This window comes from Colletotrichum orchidophilum, assembly GCF_001831195.1.
Source record: "Colletotrichum orchidophilum strain IMI 309357 chromosome Unknown Scaffold_127.1, whole genome shotgun sequence".
In the NCBI taxonomy this organism is placed as follows: domain Eukaryota; kingdom Fungi; phylum Ascomycota; class Sordariomycetes; order Glomerellales; family Glomerellaceae; genus Colletotrichum; species Colletotrichum orchidophilum.
The window spans coordinates 50,026-67,705 of record NW_019173083.1 but is presented as its reverse complement, the minus strand read 5'-3'; the positions used below and the strand labels follow the sequence as shown (position 1 = coordinate 67,705).

At 49.8% G+C, this 17,680-nt stretch overlaps 6 protein-coding genes across 6 annotated transcripts; 4 read left to right on the top strand and 2 right to left on the bottom strand.

The window, feature by feature from the left end:
* Window positions 1-583: 583 nt before the first annotated feature.
* Window positions 584-1,762, top strand: CORC01_11556 (CoA-transferase family III; the record flags this gene model as incomplete). The annotated part of the gene is made up of 1 exon (XM_022623179.1): window positions 584-1,762. One exon carries the CDS (start codon window positions 584-586, stop codon window positions 1,760-1,762), a length of 1,179 nt encoding a protein of 392 aa, XP_022470310.1.
* A 4,142-nt stretch (window positions 1,763-5,904) lies between these two features.
* Window positions 5,905-6,030, top strand: CORC01_11555 (uncharacterized protein; the record flags this gene model as incomplete). The annotated part of the gene is made up of 1 exon (XM_022623178.1): window positions 5,905-6,030. One exon carries the CDS (start codon window positions 5,905-5,907, stop codon window positions 6,028-6,030), a length of 126 nt encoding a protein of 41 aa, XP_022470309.1.
* Window positions 6,031-6,502: 472 nt separating this feature from the next.
* Window positions 6,503-7,042, top strand: CORC01_11554 (uncharacterized protein; the record flags this gene model as incomplete). Its single annotated transcript, XM_022623177.1, has 1 exon — window positions 6,503-7,042. One exon carries the CDS (start codon window positions 6,503-6,505, stop codon window positions 7,040-7,042), a length of 540 nt encoding a protein of 179 aa, XP_022470308.1.
* A 1,169-nt stretch (window positions 7,043-8,211) lies between these two features.
* CORC01_11553 (uncharacterized protein) lies at window positions 8,212-9,357 on the bottom strand (the record flags this gene model as incomplete). The annotated part of the gene is made up of 2 exons (XM_022623176.1): window positions 8,212-9,277; window positions 9,341-9,357. 2 exons carry the CDS (start codon window positions 9,355-9,357, stop codon window positions 8,212-8,214), a joined length of 1,083 nt encoding a protein of 360 aa, XP_022470307.1.
* Window positions 9,358-10,553: 1,196 nt separating this feature from the next.
* Window positions 10,554-12,558, bottom strand: CORC01_11552 (uncharacterized protein; the record flags this gene model as incomplete). The annotated part of the gene is made up of 3 exons (XM_022623175.1): window positions 10,554-11,208; window positions 11,271-11,664; window positions 11,733-12,558. Coding segments are annotated over 3 exons (1,875 nt in total), but the record flags the coding sequence as incomplete, so codon positions are not given.
* A 763-nt stretch (window positions 12,559-13,321) lies between these two features.
* Window positions 13,322-17,631, top strand: CORC01_11551 (aromatic amino acid aminotransferase; the record flags this gene model as incomplete). Its single annotated transcript, XM_022623174.1, has 5 exons — window positions 13,322-13,499; window positions 13,588-14,744; window positions 14,816-15,025; window positions 15,584-15,776; window positions 15,860-17,631. 5 exons carry the CDS (start codon window positions 13,322-13,324, stop codon window positions 17,629-17,631), a joined length of 3,510 nt encoding a protein of 1,169 aa, XP_022470305.1.
* Between the last annotated feature and the right edge of the window lie 49 nt (window positions 17,632-17,680).

Sequence of the window (17,680 nt, the reverse complement as noted above, 5' to 3'; positions counted from 1 at the left end):
CAAGGCCAATTCACGGTTCTCAGAAGGCAACTCAAGTTGATCTCGTGCATAGCAAATACACCTGAAGCCCGGCAACTGTCTCCCAGGTCAGTCGACAAATGACGACACCGTGGACGATCGGCGCTTGAACTGGGGCTGCATAAAGCCGACTTTGCTGGAAGAAGCCGATTTGGCATTCGCCGGCGCGTACGCATCGACCACCCCATCATCTGCTAGCAGCTCTCCAACGACTGGGGCCGAGGCAAAGTGACGAACATACCCGTGTCGAGGTATAGAGGGCTAGAAAGCCGTTGAGTCTCCACGCCATATTGCGATTGACTCCTCGACACCGAAGCCAAGAGTCTATTCGGCAATCTCTCTACCTAGGTTCACAGACACGCTTACCCCCGGCTTGCAAATCCTACGACAGTCTCCCTTGTTCATCATGTCCGCAACCCGGGCTGCTTTCTCGGCCGTATCACCCAGAGTCGCATGCAGGATAAGCTTCTCGACTTTCTTCACAGCACCAAGGCATACTCCAAGATGTCTTGACCACTTCTCTGTACAGCTTCCTCTCAAACGCACTGGGACGCAACATCAAAACATGTCGACTTCGTCAACTGCTCACTCAAAAAGGGAACCTTTACCCTTGGAAGGTATCACCGTCGTCAGTCTTGAACATGCCATCGCCGCACCGTTCTGCACCAGACAGCTGGCCGACATGGGCGCTCGAGTAATCAAAATCGAGCGACCTGGCGTTGGCGATTTTGCCAGGGCGTACGACACTCGCGTGAAAGGGATGGCGTCGCATTTCGTCTGGGCGAATCGCTCAAAGGAGAGCTTGGCATTAGACCTCAAGAAACCAAAAGACTTTGAGGTGCTTAAGAGACTCCTTGCCAAGTCAGACGTGTTAGTCCAGAACCTGGCACCAGGTGCCACTGAAAGGCTTGGCCTCGGATACAACACCTTAAAAGACACTCATCCCTCTATTATTGTGTGTGATATCTCAGGGTACGGCTCAGACGGTCCCTATAGAGACAAGAAGGCATACGATCTACTCGTGCAGAGCGAAGCGGGCTTCCTTTCTGTCACGGGAAATGGTCCAGACCTAGCCAAAGCAGGAATCTCGATTGCCGATATTTCTGCGGGCATGTATGCCTACTCCAATATTCTTGCCGCAGTCATCAAGCGCGGCAAGACGGGTAAAGGCTCACGCATCGATATCTCAATGCTCGAAAGCATGATTGAGTGGATGAACTTCCCTCTCTACTACACATACAACGATGCTCCAGGTCTCGCTCGTTCCGGAGCAGCCCACGCTTCCATCTACCCATATGGCCCGTTCGAGACAGGGCGCGGCGGCTCCGTAATGCTTGGCATTCAGAATGAGCGAGAGTGGGCGAACTTTTGCCGAGTAGCTCTTGGCGATGAAGGCTTGGCCAAAGACCCTCGGTTCGTGAGCAACATGCTTCGTGTCAAGAACCGGGATGATTTGAAGGAGATCATCTCCAAGAATTTCGCACAGCTCTCGACTGAAGAGGTTCTACAAAAGCTGGATGCTGCATCAATCGCTAATGCGAATGTTAATGACATGAAAGGCGTATGGGAGCATCTGCAACTGCGGGCTAGAGGCAGATGGACCGATGTCGAGACACCTGTTGGCAAGATTCCTGCCCTCATTCCACCGGGATTTGCTTCGGTTGAAGGAGCAAGGATGGACAGAGTGCCTGCATTAGGCGAGCACAACGAAGCCATCTTCAAGGAGCTAGGGATTGAGCTATGATTGGCTTTCATGCTCCTTGCATATCATGAATGCCGGGCAACGAGGGCGAAGAACTTTTTGCACTCTGCCGGCATCCACACACGTAAAGCCGATGATAATGATCTTAAATGTATTTCTTATAAATTGTTCAGTATAAAATAGGTGCTAAATAGGGGTTGAACACCCACCTGGGACTTTATTTATCCCGCCTGCAAGTGCCTTCATTTACCATCTGTACCGACCATAGGTACGAGGCTCTTCACAAGAAGTACTTTAGGTTCCTGTAATGGTACATTCTCCATGAAATTTTTGAAAAGTGTCAATATCATGATAACTACCGTCATTTGCGCAGTATGTTTAATTTCTTGATTCATTCTGTGGTTCAACTACCCACAGAAAACCCCAATGCTCGGTCTGCATCCCTTGACCTTGCGGGCTTCCCTTAATGGCCATCCAGATGTAAGTTTTGCTGGTCAGGCTACTACTAGATGCCAGCCAATACTTCAGAACTTGATGAGCAAGCTACCGTGCCTCAAGGGTCCCTTCAAATGCCATCAGCTAGAGGTCCATTCGGCTTCTCAAGCTTTGGGGATGGCTACTCAAATGCCCGCCCAGGCTGTCCTAGTCTTCCCGGCACATCGGGCGATGACGAAGTGTTCATGAATCGGAAAAGCTTTATGGGAGAGGCCTAGTGTGTCTTATCAGCTTCCGATGTGTGAGTGGGAAAAGACTTCGGGTTCTATGCAAACATAAGGTGGTCCGATAACCTCAAATGTCTGATCATGCTGGGGTCAGGTTTATCCCTTCTTTCCCATACCTGAACTTTGTCTTTAGTCACCAACAAAGTTTTGTCTCGTCCTGCAGTTGAGCAGCAAATTGTTATCAAAGTCTAAAGGAATCGTCAGGCCCGCCATCCATGACCTGGAGATGCAGAATACTCTCGAAGATGGCAAGCCTGAAGACAGCCATGTGGAGAATTTCTGTCAAAGCTAGGTGTATTACGAAATAGACCCTACTTTAAGCTAAAGGCTTGACCACAATTTCGACAATCATATCATTCCGTTGCTTTTTGGAATCTGGCAGGATATCAGAGCGGACTAAACATCGCCTTGGCAGTCTCGGAAACTGACAAATCTTTCTCAGGCTCTTTGCGTTTATCGACAGGAGAAACATCGAGAATGCCAAGATCGACGGCCTCTTGATAGACCTCGACGTCACAACTGGCACGAATTTCAGTATCGCGTTATTACTGTAGTTTTCTGCATTCCTTACATTCTCGTCGATGATCCGAGCGACTGAATCGTCAAAAATGTCCGAGCCGGCCTCTACTTGCCAACCCTTATTACTAGTTGAGGCATCGTTAGCACGTTTCTCGGGGTCACAAAGTCTTCCGCTGGTCTTGTGGTTTGTCAATCGGTTCTGGGGCTTTTTGGATGTGATTTACTTGGAGGCATCATTGTATACCTGGCCATGTTCTACCGACGACATGAGATGCTATATCGTTTTTGGTTGTTCTACTACGCGGCACCCTGATCTGGTGCCTTCGGGGGTGCTTGCCACGGGCTTAGCAACGATTCGAAGCGGCGCTTACAACCGATGGCCGTGCACTTTCTATGGCGAGACCAACGGCAGAACCACTTCAGACATTGTGACCGGGGAGATGTCTGGCATATGGTAGTGGAGGGTACAATCACTGCCGTCTTTGGAATAACCTACTTCTTCTTAATGACAATGCTCCGGTTGACACAAAGTTCCTCACATTGGATGAAGAGACACAGATCACGAGGAGCTTGAGACAAGACTCGCACGGAGCCACCAAAAGTGAAGATGTCATTTATGAGCACTTCAGCTGGCACTGGGTTGGAATGGCGGTGCTCGCGTCGCAGACCTATCTTTGCGCTCTAGCATCAATGGATCTCTTTCTTCTCATTCCGCCTTACGTACGTCACACCCTGAATGTTTCGACTTCGGACTTCTTACACTGCCAAACCTCTCCCTTTCTCCAACGGTGGAGCTTCTCGATTTCCCTATCATCAATTATTCAAGGCCTCGGATACCGCAGCACCAGTCAGATCCAGCTTCTGACAGTCCCACCTATCGCCACTGTCATCGTCGTGATAGCCACACCTGCACTGTCCGACAACATCAAAGCACGGGGCCCGTCATGGCTGTTGGAGGTGTGGTGACTTTGTGCGCACATAAGAGGGGATTTAGTCTTGGAGCTTTCTAAGTTAGCAAGAACCTACTAACTCCAGTGCACCTGAGCCGCATCCTCTGGGTCTGGCTATAAAGGAATCTTCTTAGCCCGCTATCCCTATGCTTGGTGCCCGACTCGTGATGACTCGGGCGCAAGCCCAAGAAGCTCCCGGCCGGTAACAAAAAGTTTGCGGCCGCTACAATGATAAAATATGTCGATGGACTGGACGTCTTGACTTATCCACTGACTGTGAAATAAATGGCTCAGTCATTCTTTCCTAATACTAGAACCTTGCTCACTCTTACTGGCCAGAGACGGTTGCCAAGAAACCTTTTTAAAGGTGGATACGTCGTCTGAGTTCATAAATTTATTGAAACGCTGAACTCTACTAACGGCACGACCCGTAACTCTGGGATGCACCTGTCTTGGTCCGAGCAGAAGTTTATGGAACGGCGACAAAGTATCAGATATCCGGAACTTGACTTCTGTTAGAACATAAAGCTCTCGAAGAAAATTCTTATCGTAAGGCACCTCCCGCTGCTCTGGGGGGAATTCATCGTTGTAGACGTTGCACAATTCTCCTATTCTGGGGATGGTTCTAGACAATGCCGCGCAGAGGTGAAGTTAAATGCTGCCTTTCCTATTAAACCTTTGAGTATTCAAGAAACGCCACGTAAAAGCCTTCATATTTCCACAGGCAAATACTTCTAGGACAGGCCCTGATCTTTTACACACGTTAGGCCGTAAAGTTCAGGCGCCAGCTATAAATACTCAGCTACAAACGACGGAGTCACTCTTTTAAGAGGTGGTGCCCAGTTGTAGTTGTCTTCTCGCCCACCAAAGGCAGACGCTAATATTAATAAATATATTATATGGAATTAATACGAGGCTCTTAATCTCGGCATCACTAGTTGAGCGGACAACGCGGAACCAGCGGTGAGTCGATAAAGGAAATCCGAGTCTTTGGAACCTTATTGACTGCAGTTCAATACCTATTTTCGGGCCCATAAGCAATTCCGAGGCCGCAATTACAGGGTCTATATACGCCCGCAAAGGGGCTGTCACCTAGTCATAATGACTCGCAACGGCCCACCTCATAGATCATCTGGCTACCCTCAATGACGTTGGCGAGGTGGGCATATTGCCGAGTTTCCGCAATCCTGGATAGTTAGAGCTTTAGGACTGCATCATGGCCATGCAACAGCTTCGGATGATGACTGCGTTCGCAATGTCCCCTACTCTGCACTATGTAGTTACGCCAGCTAGCACCATGATCACTGAGGCCGTGGTAAAAGATGTGTCGGGCTTCTCATTTCTTGGACCTTTTAATTGGCAATTTTTATTGTACCCGAAGTCTATGTCTGGTATGCAGAGGTGAATCAGCCCTCTTTTAATGAAAGATTGAAGGACTACAGAGTAGTTACCACGTTGACGAAATGGCGCAGCGGCGTGTGTCTGAGAGCCCCTGGATTGATTAAGTACAAAGCGGCTGGTTCACACTCCTCGGCACTTTAGATTGACATTGAGCATCAATTTGCAACTTAACAAGGTTCAAATTTAAATAGGGCCGTCATTATATTGACTCTCATCAACTTAATCATCAAGGATCTTGTCATATGAAAACGACGTCTTTGAATCTGACTATAAATGAGACTACAATTGCCAATGTAGGGCCAAGCCAATAATCGCACTATTATCTACCACTGCAATGAAGATTATCGACCTCCTGACTTTCGCTGCCATTGCTAGCGGGACCGCGATCCCAGGGTCTCACGCAAATTTGGAAAACAGAGATGATGAATCACCAAGTTGCGATGTTTGCGTGTAAGTATAGATGGATAGGTGTGACTCTAGTTGAAAACAACGGCTAATTAATACAATCCCAGACATACTCTGAAGGGTACTTCTACCACGGAATGGGGCCCCTTCGCCATACCCTATGACCAAGGAGGCCTAACAACACGAAATGTGTACGTTGGTTGTGATGTATACATTGATCGCAAACGAACAACAGTCTGCCAACAGTGGAGTGTTTGGACGAAGGGTAGTTGTGGAAAAGTCACCGAACAACAGACGTGCTGATGAGCTCTGACTTTTTGGTCCAAGATTGTCTATCATACCATTAAGCTCTTTTTCGGGCTCTGGTTTATACCGTAGTATGAGAAATTTAAGTAACCGGGGTTGTTCAATCTGGTTTTTGTGCTGATTGAGTGCTGCATCTAACACTAAATGACGGGAAGAGTCGTAGGCTCAGGCTGTATGATATTACGATGTGGTGTTTGAGACGTATAGCCATCTCGTGCCTAGACGCCATCGCTCAATCGCTCTGAACTAGCGATGTCAGGGAGATGAATGGATTTGAGTAGCCAAGATAGCCATGGGACCAGTGATGATAACTCGTTGGCTGTCAGGGAGATGAGGGACGGGCGATGCGCGATCCTGCGGCGCGAGCTTCGTATTCACTGAAGACGAAGTGATCAGGGTGTAGGATAGAATGGGTGTCTCACCCCGGTCACGATACTTTCCGATAAAGTTCGCCATCCATGCAAACAATACCCACCGCAATGCAGTCGAGTTCCGCCGTGCCGCCGTCGTCCTCGCAGTTGTCACCGCACGGAGGCTCACAGCCTACGTGGTGCGCCACGAAGCTGAAGATGGAGTGGAGTATGATCATTCTCGCAGCCGGAAGATGCAACTCCCGACTCCTCGTTGTAGGATTGGGCAATCGGATCGTCGTGGTAAGTGTAGGCAAGGATGTCCGCGCTGACGGAACCCGCGGGCCGGCCCCATTGAATAATGCGAATCAGACCGCCGCCGAGGGCCGTGAGGTTGCCGCGGACCCATTCAAGGGCGGCCCGTTGTTCGAGGATGTCGAGGTTCTGCTCCCCGTTGGCCAGCCCTCGCACGCTGGGGAAACCGAAGATGCTAAAGCGGTATTTGATGGTGATGATTGCTGCCGACTGCGACCGCTCGACCCAGGACGTTGGCTTTCAGCAGGGCAGATCGATGGACGCACACGAGTCCGCCACCCGAGGGAGGGCTGCATGCGTCCATATGGCAACGTAAAGGCAGTCTTCGGACGTTGCTTCGCCTACCAGACCTGACGTATCGTTTTGGCCTCCATCGTAGATCAGAATGTCTTGGATCAGAGGCAGGTTCCACATAGATTTAACTGCCGTCACGAACTGAAGACACGAAGGCGGGAACTTCGTCGTATATTAATGTTTGTTCAAGGGCTGAAGCTTCCTAGGAGGCAACCAACGACGTGACCTGACAGGAGGTGCTGTGAATAGAAGAGAGCGCCATTACCGAGTTTAAGGGAATTCTAGTTCAACAATTCCTGTCAAGACAACATTTGATGTTTTCAAAGGGAGACTATCGGGGTGCGAAAGATGGCAGGGTTCATGACGATGTTGGGCAGCTCACTACACTTAGCGGCTTCAAAGCATCGGGTGCTGAGTGCTTGAGTATAAATAATCATATACCATCATTATTAGCCCATGGATGACCTCACTTGCCTCGCCATGTGTTTTTTCAGCTTGATCCCTTTCTAGAGGGTGGCATTGCAAGATACTGTGGTTAAGAATTCTCAAGATCTTGGCTGAGTACTTATTTTTCATGTAGACTAAGCCGGAGTCTGCCGGCTTTCGGTCTGGGAAACTATTTGTCTCTCACATGACGTCGCCTTGTAACCCCGCTAGAGGCCTTTCACGAGGTGCCGACCTTTTTATGTGCTCATATCCTTTGGACAAATAAAACCGACATCTTCAATGAATAATAACGCCAAAACTTGTTTGCCATGCACTATCTTGTCGAGTGGAACGAGACCAAGTTTCAGTCATATATCGCAGAGGCTCCTCGGGTACAATAGGGAGCACACCTTGAGACCGCAACATAGTTTGGGGAGAATGCGATATCCTAAACTAGATCCTTTCATTGGTTCGTGAGACCAGGCCGTCGATGTACAGCATGCCCGAGTCAGTTAGGATCATTTTATGAGTGAACTAGCCGTAGACAATCTCGTCAAGAATAAGATCAGTGCAATCATGCATAGCAAATAGCTGCCGAGTCTCAAGATTGAAGCAAGCTGTGAGAGCTATCAAGTTGCAAGAAAACCTTCAAGTTCCGATGAGCGGTACTACAGGGTTTTAGAGGTTGCTAGTTGGCAACGACCAAGTTATGAGATGTTCCAGAGGTTTTCTCGAATATCACGACATCGATTTTTAGAAAATATGGTGTTGGCGTTGTGTCAAGTTCAGAGAAAGCTCTGCAACTATTTCTTTTCGACCAATTTCTCACGCTCCAGTAACTGGGCCACTATTTGCGGGAGGCTATCAATGATGGAACCCTTCTCTGCCTTCCAACCAAGCATCCTCATTCTTGACGCCTCGATGCGCATGTTTATTCCGTACATAATGGCAATATGCATGGCCCAAGTATCCGCCGGTGGCGGTGGGGCATCGGGGTCATAGTCAGTGCCGGCAATGCTGGCCCTCGCCGCCTCAGCCACACTGACTGACTTGATATCGATGCTCTTAATGATTCCCTGATCCTTAAAAACAGGCACTAGGTGCTTCATGAAGTCTCCGAACGAAACATCTTCGCCGGTTCCAAAATAATAGGCCTCTGGGCCCCAGATGGGAAAAGGATCAGACTCGGACGCATCGTCAAGGGCCTTTCCGACGAGGATCAGATAAATCTTTGCGAGGTCCAAGACGTGGATCCAGGCGTGTATGTTTCCCCCCTCGGCGATCTGCCAGCCCGACTTGAAGGCGCGAGCGGTGAGCAGGAGAGCGGGTGTCGTGATAGGGGTCGGATGCTCAATAGAGGGACTCATGCCGCCGACGAAGCCCGGCGAGACGATGGCCACGTTGACTTCCGGGGCCGCATCTCGTACGATCTTGTCGGTCACGGCGTGTGTGTGGGCTTCGCCCTTGAATGCGCAAATGTCCCCAATATCGGTGATGTCGTCCCACCGACGGGCATCCTTGGAGCCAGCGGGCTCGTCCCAGATGAGAGAAGCCCCAGATGTGTGGATGTAGTATGGCTTGCTGCCACAGGATGCGCCACGCGATTTCAGACCCGCGAGAATTGCCCTGATCCCCTCGTCGTGTGTGATGTCCGGGGCTGTGTTGATGACGATGTCGGCCACCTGACTGCACTTTTTGAGTATCTCGAGGTCTCCCGCATCACCAATAATAGTTTTGACTTGTGGGTAGACCTTGACCAGGCGCGCGGCTTTTGCTTCGTCTCGGACCAACACTTTTATTTTCGCGTTCTCATGCTTCTGTGCAAGCTGGTCTAGCACGGCGCCGCCGATATGGCCAGTACCGCCAACACTATGGATACTAAATGAGCCTTATTTATCACTTAAAGAACGAGGTAGGATGACTGTCACTCACAAGAAGATATGAACCATGCTGATAACGTCTTGGTCTGTGATGTTCAGAACACAATTGGAATCCAAGAGACCACGAGAATTTATTTCCACAGATCAACGAGCAGCCCCTCATTGATAGTTACTGATAATATTCCTGCTGTTACGTACCGTGAGACTCCACTAGTGGACATCCTGTGGAGTGACATTCATCGACAGCTCACAAAATGTTAAATTGGTGGTTACATTCGGTGAATTCTGCCACGTTGGCGTGAAGAATACCGGAAAATGCAACGCTCCTACCTTGGCTACTACCTCAGAAACCTGCATCACATGCTTTCCTTGCAGATATCCATGCAGTCTTTTGGATCTTATATGCACTGGACATGGTACTGAGTTCATTCGTCGACTCTGACCAGGTCCTGGAAGGTCCTACTATAGATACTACGTTACAACTGCTAGACCCCAAGTTACAGCAACAGAATTGTATGATATTGACTTCAAGCGTTCCCAGAAAAATCCGTTTGTTGCTCTAGTCTGTAGAGACCGTTACCGTTCTTCGGTGTTGATGACTGTCTTCTGCACGCAGGATCCGGGAATATGGACAGCCTGGCCCCCAAATGATTGTCGAGGGGCCATATGCCTCCATCTGTATCCACCCAACCACCAATCATCTACAGAGACAGGTCAACATGGGTCTCAGTTGATACAGGCCTTTCAAACACTAGTAGAGAGAGTGGAAAGGGGTGGATCAATCGACCAGGCTGGAGAGCATGGATTCTATCCATTCAAAGCCGGTCTTTACAGTAATTGATCCATTGACGCCGTTCACCCATGACATCAAGTGGCTTCGCCTAAAATACGGTCTAACATTTACCCCGGGTCGTTCAGGCTCATTGATGGTTCAGATGGTTCGATCAAATGTGAAAGGCTGTAAACGCTTTTGGGGCTGGCAGCAGCTGGGGAAATCTCCCATACCCAAATGGTCGTGGAGGACTTTGGCTGTTGGCATGGTTCAGGGTACAATGGATAGGGCTGATGCTCCTCGATCGCTGAAATTGCTTTGTGGAGTGAATGAAGGACCTGATATGATGAAGAAAAGCAGAGGCAGCATGCATGCTGAGCGTACTGGCGGCAAAGTTCCGACTTGACATGTAGTCCCCTCAATTTCATGTCTCCGTGTCGATGCACAAATCCAGACATACTAGACAACAAATATTCCTGACTTCTTAAGCTTATCAAGAAAGAAGAGTAGGATGCTCTGCGAGATTAGACCAGAATTCCATCTCAAAGTCCCACAGCTGATGGTTGGCGTAAGGCTCCCAGACTTCGACTGGGGCATCATCTGACGTTTGAACTTCTTCTGCTGTTGGTCTCGCAGCGAGCAAAGAGTCGAGCATTGTCTGAATCGTTCCAGTTGCGCGGGTAAACAACGCGAAATTCGGTTCGCCAGCCTGGATCCAAGCCCCTGTCCTCGTCTCGGCGACGAGAACGCTGAGGTCTTGAATCATCTTGGACCGCGAGTGCAGAAACACGTCAGATGCAGTGGCCTTCAATAGCGCCAGCGAGATGACACCCGCAGCGGGTAGCCCGTATTGCGCTACTTTCCAAATCAGACACGTCCCAGAGTTGACCAGCTGGTTGCGCAGGAGGATGACCTCAACTACGATGGATAGCATTTCTATCGCAACGTCCAATAGGTCGTCGTTGGGCTCGGAGATGGGTTGTTGGGAAACAAGCCCCAGAAGGAACAGGTTTTGCAGATAATCTAGCCTGATATGGGCTAAGAAGTCCCGTTCGAATGGATCTTGTCGACACTCTCTGAGACTTGTACAGAGCCTGAAATGACTCGGCAAATCTTGCCACAGCGCTTCGATCTGTTCATGTAAATCGCTGGTACAATTAGCATCACCAACTCAGTAAAAGCAAAAAATTTTTCAGGAATGTAAGCTCACCTAATGTCTTTGGTGACATCTGCAATGTTCTTTCTCCTCAAGAGTTGTAGCACCTCCTCCTTCAAAAACGCGAAACGGGCGACACAACGTGTATTGGCATTATAATTGATGGGCTCAGGTTGGGCAATCATCCCTTCATTGTCAGAATAGTCCCCAATCCATCCATCATTTACTTTTGGTATGTTGAAGTGACAATAGTCCTTCACTATTCGTGGAGGCCGTCCGAGAAATACAGCCGAGCCCTTGTCCGCTGTATAAATTCGAGCGAAGCATGCCTTCCGCAACTCGATGATGAAAGGGGGCACATTTAAGTTGCTCCTCTCAATGTTTTCGTGATAACCTAGCGCAAAGAGAGAGCTCGCAAGATCCCCTATTCGTCTCCATGAATGGTAGCCTAGGAGGAAACAACATCAGCTTCATTAATGTTTCGGCAGGTCAATTGGGGGGCTGGAAGCAACTCACTCTGATCTCCGTCCAAATGCGAATGCACGATGAAGTTTTCGTACTGAAAAATCAACTGAAGATCATTTAGACAATCAAGAGAGAGGCTTGTTTCCAAACAGTAATCCCCAATATAAGTCAATGCATGCATGAGTCTTCGTCGCTGCTCGTTAGTTGTGTAAAGTGGCGGGAAGTATGGGTGGTCGTAGGCCGCCCTAGCTGCGGCGACAAAGAAGATACCCAAAGTCTCCCACCTCAAGTTTGACCCGACCATCTGAGCGAGGAACTCCTGTTTTGTTACTTCAGAGCTCAATACGAAAGGCTTCAGTGAATTGGACAGCAGGGTTGCCACATAGCCAGCACTCGTGATACCGCAGCCAGGGCCATCAGCCTCTTCGGAATTGTCGGCCATCGGATTAAGCACCCTCTTCCAATTTTCCACAGACCACAAGCACTCGGAAACAATGGGGCCCGCCAATGGCAAGTTTACTCCCCTTCCAAGCCAAGAACGAATAAGAGGTATGATTTTGGAGATGTCCATCTTCTCCAGGCGCGACAAGGCATGCATTGCCTTGTCCATGACAACTTGATTGCCGACCAGATCGATTGGTGAGGCGGAGCTGGGCTGCTGGGTTGAGTTTGCATCAAAGGCAGCACCAAAGTCGTCACCAGGGAAGACATGATTGAAAATGGTAGAGTGGCTCGAAATTCCGAGGAACCCAGGATTGGGATAGCGGTATGGCTGCGTCGAGGCAGCTGGCGTCCCTGAGATAGACGACGGGGTATCAACTGGTGATCGAGACGCCGATGAAGCCGATTCGATACTCTCTCTTGGCCCTATCGAGTCTCTTGAAGACAATTCGGGTCAGTCATCATCTACAAAAGGTGTTGAAGACTTACTCTGCCTCTTGGCTCTGCGTTCTCGTTACCCTTCTCCGAAAAGGCCGAGATCTATAAACGCAGTGGCTCTGTTGTCCGCGGCCGGTGCATCGTGTACAGGCAGGCCGTTCGTGGCCACACGCCAGCTTTGAACGCCGACAGGGTTCGCAGGCGGCAAGCCTTACGTTCATCTTTTTACTCATTACTCAGGTGCACGTATGGTGATGAGATAAGATGTGAAGCTGCCTGTTGCTGGCTGGGAAATGGGGCTGGCATGCGATATTCGGAGAGAAATTAATCGGCGAACTTTGTCTCCGAACCCCACATCACTCCGATATTATGCCATAGTCCCATTTCTGTCTCGTTCCCCCACCGTCCTAGGGCGCCATTGACAGGGACATTTTTGATAAGGAGCGTCAGGGCGCACCGGTTAGTTCACAGACGGTGATGAAAGGCGCGAATGTCATCATGGCTATCCACCATTGAGACAACAATCGGTGTCAATCCTTGCTTAGATTTGGGCTATTGTGCCAATTTAGTCCTATCACCATCTGCCCCTCTCTCCGATGTCAGTCAAGCGCCCGAGGGATGCTTTACATGCGGCTTGATAAAGCTTTGCGCGCTCGTCTATAAGTAAGGAATCGATTGTCCTTACTGCATGGTCGTCCACAAAGACTTATGGTCTAGTTGGGAGTCACGAACCTTGAATTCAGAGTCTTTGCGACGCAAACATGGGCGACTACATTGACAACAAGCACGCTTCCATCTTGGAAGCCGATACTGCTCTCGAATTGAGACCAGCTCGGCGCACGGTACCGGCCAGTAAATGGGGTGTTGCAGCTCAGTGCACTACCGACGAATTCAAGATCCGCGAAAATAGTCATAAGCCGCTGGCTAAGGATTGGACTTGTGAGTCTGATCTACTTAGCTCAACCTGATCTTTGGCAGCAATTGTGAGGCGCTATTGCGGAAACACTGACCGCGCTATGCCTGCCAGACCGCTTGACTGGCGAATCGACGACCAGAACAGGATCCTCACTAAAGGCAGCTTTCAAGCACCTACAGAATCCAGATGTCATCTCCCTTGGGGGCGGCATTCCACTCAGCGAATTCCTCCCCTTCGAAGCCCTTTCTTTCACACCGTCATTCGTCCCAAAAAACTCAAAGTCTGCGCCCAACTCCTCCCTTGACGATGGACCCTTGCAATCAAGCAAGACGGATCTTGCAGACGGCCGAAGCGTGTTCGACATCTCTGTGGCTCTGAACTATGGTCAAGGCAGTGGATCTCCGCAACTCCTACGATGGATCATAGAACACACCGAGATCGTTCACAACCCGCCTTATGCTGATTGGGGATGCACCATGACGGTTGGCAATACTTCGGCGCTGGATATGGCCTTGCGTATGCTCGCCAAGCCGGGAGACTATGTTCTGTCAGAGAAGTTCACATATTCGACTGCGGTCGAGACTGCGAAGCCAATGGGTGTCAAATTCTTCGGTGTCGATATGGACGGAGAAGGCCTGCTGCCGGAAAGCCTACTTGACGTCTTGGACAGCTGGAACCCAGCAGAGCACGACGGCGCGGCAAAGCCGTTCTTGTTATACCTCGTCCCAACGGGGCACAACCCAACCGGTGCGACCCAGAGTCTTGAACGACGCAGGAACATCTACCGCGTTGCACAGAAGCACGACTTGATCATTCTCGAGGATGATCCGTATTACTGGCTCCAGATGGATCCCTACAACTCATGCACGGAGAACGAACCATCTTCCACCCCTCTCTCGCCAGCGGATTTGCTCAAAATGACTGTTCCGACCTACCTCAAGATCGACGTTGACGGGCGTGTCATGCGTATGGATTCTTTCAGCAAAGTTGTCAGCCCCGGGTCCCGGATTGGCTGGATCACAGCTCCACAGGCAGTCATTGAGAGATACAAAACTCATGCAGATGTGTCCACGCAGGGGCCCAGCGGCTTCAGCCAGCTTGCATTGTTCAAGCTTTTGGACGAATTTTGGGGCCACGCTGGATACCTTGAGTGGCTGCTGCACATTCGTAAGGAATATACCGAGCGTCGGGACTTTATGGTTCGAGCATGTGAGCGTCACTTACCCCGTGACATTGTCACATGGGAGCCTGCGCGAGCAGGCATGTTTGTAAGTACATATAAACCCACTCACTCTGTGTGCCCAGGGTGCTTGATTGTTCTCGTACTGACGGATTCCAGCAATGGCTCGGCGTGGACTGGCACAAACATCCCGATGCCTCGACGAAGTCTCCGAGTGAGATTGAGGAGGAGATATGGCAAGAGGCACTTGCTCAAGGCGCGCTCATTGCTCGTGGGAGTTGGTTTAATGCCAACAAGCACGTCCCTCTGAAGGAGGTCTTCTGCAGAACTACGTTTGCAGCGGCGCCTCTCAACCAAATTGAAGAGGCAGTGAGACGATTTGGGGAGGCATTAAAGCAAAGCTTCAAACTATAACGAGATGATTGAATGTGCCCAAGCATACCTTGAAACACAATTGATGAAAATAAGCGTAGAGCATGTAACGACTCAAGTATTTCAATGAAGAAAACATGCATGCACTCAGTCTGAAGAAAGACCTCATTCAATGTTAGCAAATCGACACTTGATTTTGACTATCCCAACTCACCTCAGACTGTTCAAAATGTGTTTTCTGCACCGGAACGTTGGAGAGATTGTAGGATTCACTGATGACTGTATTGCGGCGCAGTATCCTTAGCGGAAATGGCCTCAAGTGCGAATTGGCCTCAGTGGATACGCTACTGTGCATAAGACATCGGCCAATCGTGATTCGTCCTGTGTTGACAGGGGTGTTGTGACTTACACCCCTTTACGACTTGGTCGATATTGAGCTTTTAAACACGATGAAAACCTCCAACAAATTGATAATTCTACTTGCCATCTCTTGAAGATATTCACGCTCAGACAAGACATATAACTCCTGAAATGCTCATTGGCAACATGGATCAGGATACTGTTTCGAAATCCTCCCGGGTGTCTCAATACGACCGAGAGCGAGTCCAGCTGGACGATGCCCCAATCCCGTCACGCCTCTCAGATTTGCCCTTGGAATGCCTTCAACATATTTTTGAACTAGTCGTTGAATACGAGGAAGACAGCGAATATAATTTGAGAGACGCGGCCCGTCTCCTTCGTGTTTCGAGTGAGTCCATTTTCGAATTTCAGGGTCCCGCCAGTCGATTTCATGGAACCCAGGCAAGCTCAAGAGGGCTAATAAATCAACAGAAATGTTTGAGGTCGAAATTATGAGGGCCATAAATACTACCAGACTTCTTCGCAAGATGAGGCGCAATTCAGAAGTCGACTTCCTGGCGCAGAGAGGCCATACGCATAGGATCTCCAGCCATTGTAGGCTGCAGCACCGCGGTGATGCAAGCTTCTTCCTGGCAAAGTGCCTCATAAACCAGCCATATCATCACTTGCCCTGGAACACAAACTTGTCTACGGCGATCAACGCAATCACTGATAGGACCATGTCGGATGACGGCTTGGACCCCGAAGGCGAAGAACGATTCAGACGCGTCCACCAGCTATGCCAACAAGCCGTCCACCTTCCACTTCCAGTCAAGCACTACGGAATCTGGCATCTCTTCTGTGACGATTTCCAAAGCCTCCTTTTCCCTGAGAATTCCGTAATCACTGAGGAACCTTTCGAAGACTTGACGTTTTTAGCACAGGTATATTTGCACTCGACAGATGCAGAGAGACTGCTACTATCTCGAATCTTGGAGAAAGGGCCAAAGTCGTTGTCGATCATTGGGGCGACAAAGCCGCAGGACCAGGGACAATTTGGTCTTCCTCCGCTGATGGGATCGGTTATGGAAGCTGCAATCAGAACTGAAAACTCAAATCTTGTCGCTACTTTAATCAATTATGGGATCAACACCTCACGAAGGAAAGTGACGACAAAAGTCAAGGGAAAGAAGGCGAAGGGGTGTGAGTTTTATCACCAGCACTTTTGGAGACTAGCCGTGGCTTTCGGCGATCTGGAGTCCCTTAGTGCTTTTCTCGAAATCGCTGATCGAAGGATCCCATCAAATACGCTACGCAAGATCCTGCTTGAGGCTGTTTGTACGCAACAGCCAGAGGCACTGAAGCTCTTAATGGACAACCAGTTACCTTGGTATGAACAACCAGAAACGATTCGCTTCTACAGGAGTGACAGGGTCAACAAGGTGTTGGACATTTGTCTCGAGGAGGCCGTCAAACATGGGCATCCTGGGGTGTTTGGCGCGCTCATAAGCACACCCTACGCCAAGGCAACTGCTTTTTATATCAGAAGCTGGAGAATGAGTTGGGGGTTTGGCCATTGGGTTCAATCGACATCTGATCACTGTCGTCCCGCAAGATCACTCATCGAGCTCGCTGCTAGTCGCGGGGATGAGGAAACTATCCGCGAAATGTTATCAAAAGGCGCCAGCCCCTACGGATTGACAAACAACGCAAAACCTCACCACCGGCTAAACCCTTACCACCGCCTCAGTCATCTCCGAGGCCTCATGCCAATGATTGCCGCGGCGAAGAACCGGCACGTCGGCGCCGTCCTTGCTCTAATCAGGGGGCACTTCAAATGCAACGAAGTCAGGTGGCTGTTGATCATCGGAACGGTTCTGAAAAGCAGAGACAAGGAGCATCTCCACAGGCAACCACTCAACTCGAACCCCCCAGTCACGTCAAAGATTGAAGCGGACAATGGGGAACGGCGGATCCAGCGTGACCGAGATGTCAAATTCTGGCAGGAGTTGATCGACGCAGGGGTTCTGGATCTGCAACATTCCGCTAAAGGATGCCAATGTTCCGAAACACTAATGGCAATGGCGGCAACTCATCCCACTCGGATTGCAATCGAGACTGCTAGAATGTTTGTCTGCGAGCAACTCGTTGTTCCATTTGATGCCGAAAACCGTGGGTGCGGTGACCAGTCGCACATGGGCCCGGACGCACAGCAGTTTACAGAGAAGATAAGACCGGAGACAGGCCATCTTTTCACTCTCTAAGCTACGATGTGAGACCCGTTAGACACTGTGCTGGGGGATGTAAGCCAGA